Source organism: Pararge aegeria, chromosome 2, assembly GCF_905163445.1.
Source record: "Pararge aegeria chromosome 2, ilParAegt1.1, whole genome shotgun sequence".
Lineage (NCBI taxonomy): Eukaryota > Metazoa > Arthropoda > Insecta > Lepidoptera > Nymphalidae > Pararge > Pararge aegeria.
Window position 1 is genome coordinate 17,560,061 of NC_053181.1, and position 13,047 is coordinate 17,573,107.

The 13,047-nt window shown below is 35.1% G+C and overlaps 2 protein-coding genes across 2 annotated transcripts in view; both read left to right on the top strand.

The window, feature by feature from the left end:
• Positions 1-866: 866 nt before the first annotated feature.
• LOC120632176 (proteasome inhibitor PI31 subunit) lies at positions 867-6,356 on the top strand. The gene is made up of 6 exons (XM_039901985.1): positions 867-1,142; positions 1,986-2,135; positions 2,292-2,475; positions 3,415-3,508; positions 4,609-4,755; positions 5,677-6,356. The coding sequence occupies exons 1-6, from the start codon at positions 999-1,001 to the stop codon at positions 5,810-5,812; spliced, it is 855 nt and encodes a 284-aa protein (XP_039757919.1). The 5' UTR covers positions 867-998; the 3' UTR covers positions 5,813-6,356.
• Positions 6,357-8,125: 1,769 nt separating this feature from the next.
• The window catches only part of LOC120632185 (protein tyrosine phosphatase type IVA 3), a 46,080-nt gene continuing 41,158 nt past the window's right edge, over positions 8,126-13,047 (top strand). The window contains exon 1 of the mRNA XM_039901999.1: positions 8,126-8,244. The gene's annotated coding sequence lies outside the window, so the exon portion shown is untranslated. The remainder of the gene's footprint in view (positions 8,245-13,047) is intronic.

The following is a 13,047-nucleotide window of genomic DNA, read 5'->3' on the forward strand; positions in this document are numbered from 1 at the left end:
GTCCAGTTGTTGCGCTAAATAACAGTTCAAAAATCCTCCACAATGGCGCTGGTGGATGCACAGGGTATGGTATGAATGTAGCAATCGTAGATGAATTGAAGTATGCCGAGTTAAAAAATTTAATGTCATTATCGACTAAAGTAGTTAATTATTGAGAATTTCAACAACTTACGTTGTACAAAATATTGTGGTAAATATAACCGTACAGATTTATTATAACCAAACGTGCGTTTAGAGTGATTTTATTTCGTAAACAGTAAATAGTACGGTATTTATATTTGGCGCTTCTTTTAAGAGTTACCCTGATGCAAATGTGGCGCCATCCTAATTTAATACATTTTGACGACACTTTTTCATATACACAGATGACTATCCTTACCTCTACCCTCCATACACAGAACCCTGATTTTTTTCTGGATATAAATTAAGATGTAATTAGGGGTTGATACTTGTATGTATTGAATATAATATATTGTCATATATATAGTTTTTATTGTTTTTAATCTACATCGTTATTTCTTTGTTTTAAGTTTATGAACTTATATCATACGAGTATATCAAACATTTGTTATACCACCTACCAAGAAGAAGAAGAAGAAGAATCTATAGCATTTACTTTACTCTATTATACTTGTATTTTTGTGAATTTTCTCTGTGTTGTACAAAAAAAGGGCTTTTCATACTTGCAAGGTTCATAATATTTTATAGACATAGAACGTTATTTATACATTTTATAACGTTATTGATTTACCGGTGTATCGGAATATTGTCATAGTATACCCGCAATAATATGTTACCTGTAGTTATTTCTTATCTATAGCATTAATGAGCTTTGACATTTGTTCAATTGACATTTACTGTGTTTTCTGACTTGACATAATTTCAATTTTGCAAGTAACAAAAATATTTAAACAAAACTGTGAATGGATTCTTTTCCTTTATTTCATATTTGAAGAATTAAATAACCGTCAACACGGGTGCATTTATTATAATCTAATATGTCGTCTGATCCTTTGTTTGGATGGGACTTAACTTTCAAGACGGTTGAAAAAGATATCAAACAAAAATCTGATGTTGTTATTGCCTTCATTCATTGGAATTTAACGAAAAGAGGTTTTCGTAACGTCGGTATTGGTGATGAGGTATATACTTGACTATTTTGTTCTGAATATTCAAATCTTAACATTGAACATAACAAGATGTGCACATGTTGAAATTGTGGACATGTTTTGAAGAGAAACGTTTATGTGAGAAACTTACTGGCGTTATACCCAACCTGTCCCATTACCAGGCACAGGTCACGTGTAATAGCAGAGCTTTGTTGAGCTTTTTGTGACAGAGCTTGTCCAGGGAAGTATGTATATTGACGGCCGAGTGGCGCAGTGGGCAGCAACCCTGCTTTCTGAGTTCAAGGTCGTGGGTTCGATTCCCACAACTGGAAAATGTTTGTGTGATGAAAATGAATGTTTTTCAGTGTCTGGGTGTTTATCTGTATATTATAAGTATTTATGTGTATTATATTCATAAAAAAATATTCATCAGCTATCTCAGTACCCTTAACACAAGCTACGCTTACTTTGGGGCTAGATGGCGATGTGTTTATTGTTGTAGCATATTTATTATTTATTTATTTATTATAATAATCTGTTAACTCTTAAAGATTCTAACAGATGTTGATAATTTTCGACTGGATTGAGTAAGTAAACAATAGATGGCACTGCTATGGTAAACCGACAAAAGTGTCATATAAACAAGCTAGCTAGCTAGCTAGTTTATATATATTGCCACGTAGATGTAGATTATTTATATTAATACGACTCAAACATTTTTTAAATTTTAGATAAGAATTCAAATATATTCGCATGTAGAAAAAATTGTAATAAAGGATCTAAACAATGTTAAATAGGATTTTTGTTATAATTCAAATGATTTAAAGGCCTATTTAAATAATTTATTTTTATTTTATTTGACTCCTATTTTTGCAGCACACTCTTACAGGAGATGAGTCAAGAAGTGAGCTGCTGCCCGCAGGTTGGAATGACGGTGAAAATTATACACTGCGCTATGTGTTTGAAGAGAAACTGTATATATTGCATGGCCTGAATACCGATGGAAACCTCATTGTGAATTTAATGGTAAAGCTATTTTATTATTCAATAAATAAAAGATTAGACAAAATGCTTAACTAGTTCAGCAATTTTGTCATAGTTTTGACTGTTAGTTATTATTTCTGATAATTTTCTAAGCATAGACTAATGTGTGATTTAATATTTTAAAACATCTGCTTACAGAGATCAGTAGACTTGGCAGTTTCTAATATTGCAGTCAAGATAGAAGAGACAGTAAATAAGACGAGCGGTTCAATAGACCAACTGCTACCAGGTCACAAGGAATTCATGCATAATATCAAAAGAGATCTGATCGAAACTATCATAGACAGACCAACTAGCACAGCCCAGACACAGACTGTACCAAGTAAGTAACAATAAATTTAAATACCTATAAATGTGCAGCCTAAACAGCTAAATTTGTGATGACAGTGACTTGATATTCTCACAAAATTCTTCAGACACTTTGACACACTTTTGGATGTATAATATTAACTCGGTAGCCAGACTCAGTACATAATGGGAGGCTCCGGGATCTCCTAGGAACGCACCGGGGCCTCCCTTGCACAATCCCAATTTCCTGTAGGTACGTCACTTTGTGGTAAGGTAACACCTTGTCTCTTCTTGTCTTCTCAGGGTCGTAAGTAGAGGTGATGACTTAACTAGTCCTATCGCTCCGGCATGCACCTAACTTATCTGAATTACATGCGTTTTTAATTCTAGCAATTAAAATATCACTTGCTGTGCTTTAACTGCATGCCTGAGAGTTACCATAATGATCTCAAAGATAGGTAAAGTCTAGCAATCTGCTCCTGGCCACCCTGGTGGAGTACAGCCTAAACTCCTTTTAATTCTGAGAGGAGACCCATGCCCTGTATGTGGCCTAGCAACTTTTTTTTTTTTAATGGCTTGCGTTTGTACCAATTGGGTACGATTTACTTCGCCAATGTCACGTGGTATGGAGGAGACACGCTTTTGAGAATGATCGGAGAAATATGAGGAAGACCAAATTTTAATCTTGACGCATTTAAATAAGTAACAGATTTTTTGCTTCTCCTTTATGAGTTAATTTCCAACCCAAAACAGCACAGAAAAACAGATAATTAGAATGTTAGTCGGTTGGAGATAGGAAGGTTCTTACATATATATTTACAACTTAATATTATTACACTTACATATTTACATAGGAATCTACAGAATGGGCTAAACACAGACATTAACAGACACTCAACATTTAGAGGACGAGGAACTTGGGCTGGGAGAACAGATAATGATTATTGTATCTCCGGTAATTCTCCTATTGCAGATACTTCAAACAGTTACAGAAATCCTAATGATGATCCACTCAGGGTGACACCAAGACCTATGCCTGGAGTTGTTCCTGAAAATCCTAACTTGTGGTAAGAGGTTTTAATCACTTATTCAAATTGTTACTTGTTGCTGAACAATTCAAAGTTAAGCATATAAATATTTCTGAACGACAGTTGTTTGTGTTACTATTTTGATGTGTTGTTTTAGTGTTATTCTCTTATCCCTGAACTACACTTTCCTTATCAATCTAGGGCATTACTCAGACAAAAAATCTTATAGTTTTCATTTGGTAATTAATATTCCTCATTTCCTTTCAATATATGAAGACTATGGTACTTTGCTAGCCACACCCTTTTATTTGATACCCATATTGAGCTAGTTGAAAATAAAAAAATCCATGTTGATCTTTGATCTCTTGCTCCTGCTTCCAAATCCGTTCATGCGTTCTAGCAGTGGCATCCGCAGCACCCCACTCATGATAACAGCGTCAGTCCCTTTCCTCGCCTTTGGATCTGGAAAACTGAAATTTGGCATTAAGATTCGTGGGCTAGCTTGTTGCGGGTATGACAGTTACATGTAACCAGATCCCTTCGGTTACAACAGGGCATCGTACCAGAACGCTCAATCGCTTAGCGGCACGAGCTTTTTGATAGGATGGTAACTAACCGCGGCCGAAGCCTCTCACAAGACAAGACCAGAGAAAATTCTGAAATTACAAATTCCCAAATTACCCTAACTGAGGATGGAACCAGGAATCTCCCACTTATAAGACCTGACCTGTCATAATTTTCGGTCGGTCAGATCGGTCGGTCTTAATAAAGAATGCAGAAATAATTATGATATAGTAAATTGTTCAACTAGGGGGTAAAGCAATGTCTTAGGTTATGGGCGCCGCGATAAATCCCAAGCAAAGTCAAAAAATTCAAAATTCATTTTAGAGTAGCTCCCGAGCGTAGCGAGGGTTTTGCATCTAGATTTCTTAGTGTAGCGCGGGTTTTAGGGGCGCCCAAAACGAAGGCAGCTTTAACCCTTAGTTGAATACTCTACTTTTTACATCTCGCGAGGCAATACATTTTTTATTCAGATAGGCCGTGCGCGATGTTCCTTATTCAAACCATTAAGCTTTCAATACAAGGCCATGTAATATGGCATTGCGAACGAGTGGTGTAATAAATATCTTGTATTCTAGGGATTTGCCGCCTTCTGATTTGCGAAATGTCGGCCGATCTGATCTGGACCCATTTGCGCCGCCCGGTGGTGGAATGCTCTTCAACCCGTTCAGCCCTGGCAGGGATATAGAAAATCCAGGATTAGGCATTCCTGGTGGACTGCCTAGGTAAGTGCCTATAAACATCTTATCATCTTAATAATTTAAAAAACATTATTATAGTCTAAAGCGGTGATAGCCCAGTGGGTAGGACTTCAACTTAACTTTGGCAGGCTCAAGTTCGAATCCCAGCATGCGCCTCTAATAACTTTTCTAAGGTATGTGCATTTTAACCAATTAAAATAGCACTGGCTGCAACCGGTTCGGTCTAATCGGTTCTAAATCTTTTTATTACTGAAATTAAACTTAGAGTAATATTTTTCAATTATTTTTCTTTTAACTTAATTTAATTATTTTTTACTGGACTTACTTCAACGTTGTGTATACCTGTAAGTGATAACTGTACTCGGACAATAAACTATAATGTATAATGATTAATGATAATACAGTGTATCGTTGGTATATCTAATGAAATAAATAAATAAATAGAATAAAGTGTATGTTACTTGCTGACTGACTCTTTGCAAACCGGCTTACTTCAAAATTATGTTTATTTATTGTATGAGTATGTTTAGACATAACTCAATCATTAATAATTTTGCATTATTATTTTTCCCCATTTAAATTTCATATAGATTTGATAAAGAGTTCCGGAGACAGAGAGCGGAATTCTTCAAAATAGAACAGCGAATCAAACAAGATTCCTGCTATGGCATAAATATGCATTGTTTATGCAATCAAATAACATGACATTACGCCTGTACCCTCAAAAAAGTTACGCAGATGTATTCAGTATATTGTAGTTCTTACACTGGCAACCACACTCTTTAAAATGGAACACAGCAATTCTACTTTGTCGCATAAGCAGAGTACTTGCTCCGACGACCTCTGTAAAATAAAGTTCTAGTACTACTAGAATTCTCTTTAGTACTAGAGAATCTTATAGAAGTATAGATGAATAGCTAAATAAATATTAATGTATTTTTACAGAGGCTCAGTACCTCCAGGAGCTCGGTTCGATCCGTTCGGCCCGCCAGGCGTGGGTCCCATGCCCGGCCGGCGTCCCCCACCACCTGACGCCGATCACTTTCCTCCCCCTGGATTTAGCGATAACATGTTTATGTAATAAGCATCGTTATTAACCTTAGGTTGAACTTGTCGGAGTGCACTTCAGATAAGCAGCGCGGCCTAAGTTTCTTGATATCTTATAGTATGAGTCGCATGAGCGAAGTGGATGACGTTCGAGAAGACAAAACAAAAAATCGATAGAGTTGTACCCAAAATCGGTAGATTAGTACCATTAATCGGTAAAGAATTATATAAAATCGTTCAAGTAGTTGATTGACTGCTCAGATTCAGCTAACCCTAAATCTTATAATTCAAGGCAAAATTTAGGGCATTGTGGTATCTGAGAGGACGACAAATTTTCAAAAAAAAATCTACAGAAATTCATTTAAAAAAAAGTTAATCGCTCGTCTTTGTTTTAATACATGTTGGTGTATCGGTAGAAAAATCAATAGTTTCTAGTCCATATAAACCGCTCAAAAATAAATTGGCAAAGTTGAAAATCTATCAAAATATGTTTTGTCGTTTTGTTCGCCTGCTTGCTCTAAACCAATAATCATTCATCATTAAAAGTTGTATCTATTAATAAATTTATATGGTTCAAATTTTCTTTTTAATTATTTGCCCATTTATTAAAATAATATACTTTGAAAAGGGTTGTATTACGTAAAGTGTAAGATATAATTATTTTATTATATTAGATCCTTACATATGAAGATTGCGTTTTGTAATCCCTGAAACTCCCCGGAGCATAAAGTCCTTTTTGTTTTTCAAACAGAATATGTTTATTTAATTATAGTAGGTATGTACCATTTATATCTATGCACTTTTGCCATCTCTGCCGCTGTAGTTCATTGAATTTTGTACATTGCAAGAAGTTATCCATACTTACAAAAAAAAACTGTAATTGGTTTGAGTTAGGTCCGGGGATTATGGAGAATGTCTTAGACATTCCACATACAAGTTTTCTAATTTAGTAGCCGTATGTTGTTCAGTGTGTGATCTAGCGTCTCCTGAAGCAGCAGTGGCCTAGAGCAATTGACCAGGCTCGGTTGTTTAGCAGCTAGCTTTTCCATCTTGGTTTGCAGTTGCTGGCAATAGACATCTGCCGTAATCATGTGGCCAGTTTTAAAAAATCTGTAGTGAACGACATCGGCATTAGTCCACTAAATGCTCAAAAATAATGTTTTTGAGTTAATTTTCGTCGGGGCAGTATTTGGCTGGTTCACCAGGGTTCAGACATTGCGATCAGCGTTTCCGAGTATCGCACAGGATCCACTTTTCATTGCAGGTACCTAATGCTACGATTTACTTCATTATTGTCCCGGTTGAGGAATTTTACAGTAGTTGACGCGCGTTTGTCGGTTTGCTACACTCAATTCATGAGATACCAACCTTTGAAACTTTTTCATCTTCACAATTTACTTCAAGTGGATTAAAACAGTTCTCTTACTAATACAGCAGCCGGCAGCTAGCTCGGACGTGGCTTAAGATACGCTTCCACAACACCCATCACGTCTTTATTATCACCATTGGTCTGCGGCCGTCCACAGGGCTTGTTCTGCAGGTCGAAATTTCCAGAAAGTAATTAGCTGTAAAATTCGAAATTTAGATTCGTAACCAAACGGGAGATATTTGAGATCAAAGTGGCTAGTTCTACAAAACACAAATTTCATATGTAAGGACCTAATAAACCATTGAAGTAATTTTGTTCTATCTAGTCATTTTTCGTCCTACTTGCAATATGGCTAGTAAATGGGAGACAAAATTATCTCTACATATATCCGCCAGCACAATCAAACCACCAATAACACCGAGCCCGTGCGGATAAACTACGACCGCTACCGCCTGTGTAAGAAATTATTCTCTCGTATGGAAAAATTATTTCCTTGAATCAAAATATTTTCTTGTTAAATAAAGGGTTTAAAAAAAGCATCGTAAGCATCGGTTTTAAAAGTCCTATGGACTCGGGAAAGAGGATACAAATACTACTTTTTTTATTTGTCGCGGGAAATTCATGCATCAATATTTCTATCCAGTCTTCGATCCAGCACTTACATAGCGACCGGCTGGGGTCTACCGTTATGAAAAGCACTGAGGTACAAATAATGGTGCCAATTCTATTGAACATCTAGTGGAGCAAACTAAATCGGCAAGTAGTACAATGTTTGCCATGGAAAAGGATAATACCATTATTTATCAACACGTCGACAATTTTTTGGTTGAAACCAATACTACTGATAGAACATTGAAAAATGATCTATTATACGTATTTGGCTAGTTTTCTTTTCTACTATTTGTGGTAAAATCAGTAGTAATTAATTGATAAGTATCTAGCAATTCTGAAATAAATAATATTTTCTGCTGGCAACATGAAAAATTAGTTTCACAATTTCTTTTGTGCAGTGCACACGTTTCCCGCGTGTGTCGTGTTTTATTGGCTGTTCACGGCTGAATCCGCTCAACTTTTATTCAATGTGTATGGCTGTGGAGGTAAGTTTCAAATCTTTTGTTGTTTTGGGCTGAAACACAAACTTTTGTAGATAAAGCACTCTGATCGAAGGTCATGCCCTCCCAACCATGGACGTCACTGCAGGCTAAGCGACAAGCGTCGTGGAACAAAATTATAATTTTCCTTTTTAAGTTGACATTAATGGAGTTTTCCATACCTACTGGTTAAATACGTATCTAAAATAAACTTTCTTGAAATGTACACTTACCTTTTAATAATCAATACGGCTGTTGTAAAGTTGTTAGGTTACATTACAACTTCAACCAAAGTTATTTCTGACAACTGAGCAATCCTATTCCTTAAACTATAAATACTACCTAATTTCTGAATGATTTGAACATGGAATAAATGTATAAAAATGTATACAGTTCAAAACACCTACCTATATTCCAAATTCATTTATGTCAAGTAGGCCCAGTTTATAAGCACTTTTGAACCGTCAAGTCAGTCTGTCTGTAGTGACTCTACCGCCGGTTCGGAAGGCAAATTCCACCGAAAAGAGCCTGCAAGAAACTCAGCAAATTGCTCTTTTTCAACATCATTTTACAGTTTACATGACATATATTAATATCAAATGCCATTGAACTATAAAACTTGAATGGTTACTCATCTATTTTTACAATGGTTCTGAAAATGTTTCACCTTTGCTTATGGATGTTGTGCAATAGCTCTGTTAAATACATTGTACGTTAAATAAAGGTAAACTTGAGAACACCCTCTTAGTTTGTATGTGCTTCTTCTTAGATCAGAGCGTGTTTTGAATCCTTGAAAGGTTGTTTTTCATTGTCTCACTACGATGTACAAATTTATTATGTAATGTACGAATCAACCATGCTACTTTAGAGCTGATTACTACTATTTTAAAGCTTTATTTGACTTAGAAATATTTGACTTTAGTGTGTTGACCGCATTTGTGTGTAATAAGTTTTTAAAATCTTATAAATTTACATTAATTCATTTACTCCAATACCATATAAATTACAAAAAAATTGTATTGCAATTATGATAAAATAAATAAATATACTATGACAATACAAACATCACCATTTAGCCCCAAAGTAAGCTTAGCTTGTATTATGGGTATTAAGATAACTGATGAATATTTTTATGAATAGTATACATAAATACTTATAATATACATATATATATATATATATTCTTACACCCAGACACTGAAAAACATTTATATTCATCACATATTCCAGTTATGGGTTTGATACCCACAACCATTGACTCGCTAGCCGGGCTCGCTAGAGTGGGCTAGCCGGATATAACTAACTAAGCTTTGTTGTGTGTTATGTGAGAAAATAAATAAACTATTGACATATTCACATATTCATATTTTTCAAGCTTTTTCTTGGAAATGTTGTAGTTAAAACAGTGCTATTAAGAAACCAAATATCCAATGTATTTTAAAATGCATTATGCATTTTACTTAACATAAAAATAATATAAATATTGTTCTCAACAATTGTCTTTTGGTATTCAAATAAAATTACCATTAATTACATCATCATCTTTAACTAATATCTCCTTTGTCTTTGACATTATACACTCATATGTTATTATAATGATAGGCATAAATTGTACAACTAAAACTGTTTAATCTCCCAGATATGTAAAGGGGAAAAATGTTTGTATTTCACAAATCGTGAGATTGGAGGCATCACTTTGTGCATGACCTATAACAGTTAAAGTAATAACAATATCAAAGTAGCCAACAATATTCATGACAGATTTGATTGGTCATACCCTCATTCCATCAGTTAGAATCTTTCTGAAAAGTTACTCCTTTATTGTAAGATACTCTAGTAAGAAAAATTGGCCAACAGAAATCTATGAGATTTGTTTACAGATGTATAATAGTAATATATAGCTTTTTAGGACCAAGTTTAAGCAATGGTAGGGAGTAGGAAGTAAATACTCTAATGCAACTTTGTTTAGTTAAAAACGGGCACCTTCAACCTTCAAGACTGACTGTTAGATTAATACTTAGTAAATAACAATGTGCTTACACAAATTTAATTGAAAACTTTTTTGATATTTAATTGCATTATGTTATAGACATATGTAATTAAAAACTATAAGGAATAACTGCACCTACATCCCCTTTGATTGAGAAGCCATATGGGAAGGCTTATTGAGAAAAATATACATAATTGTTGAGCTGCTTCATTTAATAAATAGATGTGTATAATAATAGGTTTCTACCACTGACAAAGACAAACAAAAAATGAGCAATATTTGCATAAAGTAAACTTTATTGTTAGACTTCCCGTACAAACCTTCTATTGGTTTGGTGGTTTACTTATACTTGAAATTTGAACAGCAACTCTTATAATTAAACTTTAACAAAGATACCTACATTATCAACCAACTAAAAAACTAGGGGTACCAATAACTTGTTCTCTATAGATACAGTGATACAAATTTTTTTTTCTATCAAAGCTATGATCTCAGTTCTACCTATCTAGTTTCTACCTATCTATTCAGTCAATTAGTCTGATAGTTTGAATGTACTCTAAATTGTTGAAAATTAAATGCATCATCTCCAAACGCAACTACAATTATTATTAAATTACGATCTTCTTTTTCATGGTATGTACTTTAAACAGAATAGGACTTCACAAATCTCGTGAACAATTCTGAAGTTTAGTATATAAATAGTGCTATACCTATTTGTTTTTCTGGCAATGATATCTCCGTTTTACCTTACCTATTTTTATACTTGGAGTTTGGTTTACTTGGAGCAATATTATACTCGTATATTGCACCAAAAGATTACCTCCCATGCGCCTATCAATTAGAGTAGAATGAGATTAACCATGGCGCCTTTATTTTGCCTTTCACTCGCACAGTATTGCTGTCTCTTATACACTTACAAACATAGGTAGGTATGGACTGCAAATTATCCAAAACTCGTACTATTTGACATGTAAGGATGGTAAGGAACATTTGGAGAGTTGGTTTAGCATTCAGCATGTAGGTTGGATTTTACCAATTACTTTCGCGTTTGTTAGCCGTATGTATAACCTGGAAGGTGCATATATAGCATAGCTATAGTTAACTCGGGTGAAACTACTAGGTGCAATTAGTCTTGAAATTAAAATGATTGCCTGCGATCAGCTTTCTTATGTTTTTCATTTAAATTTGTTCCACCACCTTTAGGCGTAAGCCACCGAAATGGCGTGGTACCAACTTCCTGTTCTTTTCCATTTAATACAAAATGTTTACAACTAAAATCATTTTACGATTTAAAAATGAGATTTCTATCTTGATGAGAGAGGAGCTGTCGACTACCAAGCAACCTTTTCACTAAAAAATACGATGAGCCTTAATGATTAATATTCTGAGGGTACTGATTAGATAACGAGACCAGTTTAAGTTATAATAATTCTTTTTTTTTTTTATACAGAGAAAATGCCTGACGCATACCACTCCGTTGGGGGAAACGGAGTAGTTATGTGGGACTTGCACCCACTAAAAACTCTGTGTGTCCCTCGATAACCCTATAAGTGCGAGCACGGGGTTCACTTGCGTATTCACCGCACTCAAGTTATAATAATTCCTTAAGATATTAGTATTGCAAATCTTTAAGGCACAAAATGCTCATAAACAAATCAATCTTTGGCAGATCTTCTCAATGGAATTGACTATTTACTTATTTATTCGTACGCGAAAATAGAATTGAGTTCACGGGATTTCTAATGAAGTAGGTAACTATAGATAGATATGAATTGACGTCACATTTGCGCAAGCAGACTGCCCTCGCAATTTTTTTCGCTCAATTAAGGTAGGTAGTATACGTTACAAATTGTTACTGATTGTTGTTGTTTGATTTTATTCCAAAAATTATTTTAGTTTTATTTGGTGACGAGTTCATCACTTAAGGCAGATGGCTGGAAATAATGACTGTGGTTCGAATAACTCAGCGGACAATTGCGAGATTTGCTTTGAGTATCTTTACGTGATCAGGATCTAAAGATTGAAGATAGTGGACTACCACTCTGCAGTATAAAATATTGGAACTATACTTAAGTTATTTATTACATTTTTGGGATGAAATAAAAAATCCAAAATTATATCCGAGTCTTTTGGTTATTAAAAAGATATTTATTTTATTGTTTTCTGATATTTTCTTCAAGAGTTAAACCACTAGAAATACAGAATTTTATTAAAATATTAAACTCGACAACACACCTGAGAATCGTCAAAAATGCAAATTGTAATGTCGCATACTGAAATCGAATCCGGTCATTTCACGCTCTTAACCCGTATCGAATGCTAGCTAATAATTTACGGTGGTGTTCTTGAACCTCGATTGGGGCGCAGTACATCGACCCGGCCTTGACAAGCGTGTTGACCCTGCGCAGGCGTTGACATTAACCCGTTAGGCTATAACCACTGCACGCACTGCTAGCGATTATTAATAAAATAATAAAGAAACAGAATAAGAAACCATATTTAATCCATTACCGGCCCACTAAAGGCCCCGTTTTGTCCCACAATGAGAATGAGGGGTTAAAGCCGTAGTCCACCACGCTGGCCCAGTGCGGATTGATGGTCACCACACACCTTTGAGGACACTTTGACTATGGAGCACCTCAGGTCTCGTCACGATGTTTTCTTTCACTGTTGAAGCAGGTGATATTTTAATTGCGTAACTTTGAAAAGAGGTGCGTGCTGGGATTCGAACTCGGCCCCCCGAAAGCGAAGTCGAAGTCCTACCCACTGGGCTATCACAGCTTCAAAGAAATGTGTGTGGGTGGGTACTCCTAGCTAGT

What these genes read in the sequence shown, in the direction of transcription:
- LOC120632176 (XM_039901985.1), top strand. Translation starts at nt 999, where the DNA reads ATGTCGTCTGATCCTTTGTTTGGATGGGACTTAACTTTCAAGACGGTT. An exon ending in ACGTCGGTATTGGTGATGAG is followed by an intron (nt 1,143 to 1,985) that starts GTATATACTTGA and finishes CTATTTTTGCAG; the next exon opens with CACACTCTTACAGGAGATGA. An exon ending in ATTCCTGGTGGACTGCCTAG is followed by an intron (nt 4,756 to 5,676) that starts GTAAGTGCCTAT and finishes GTATTTTTACAG; the next exon opens with AGGCTCAGTACCTCCAGGAG.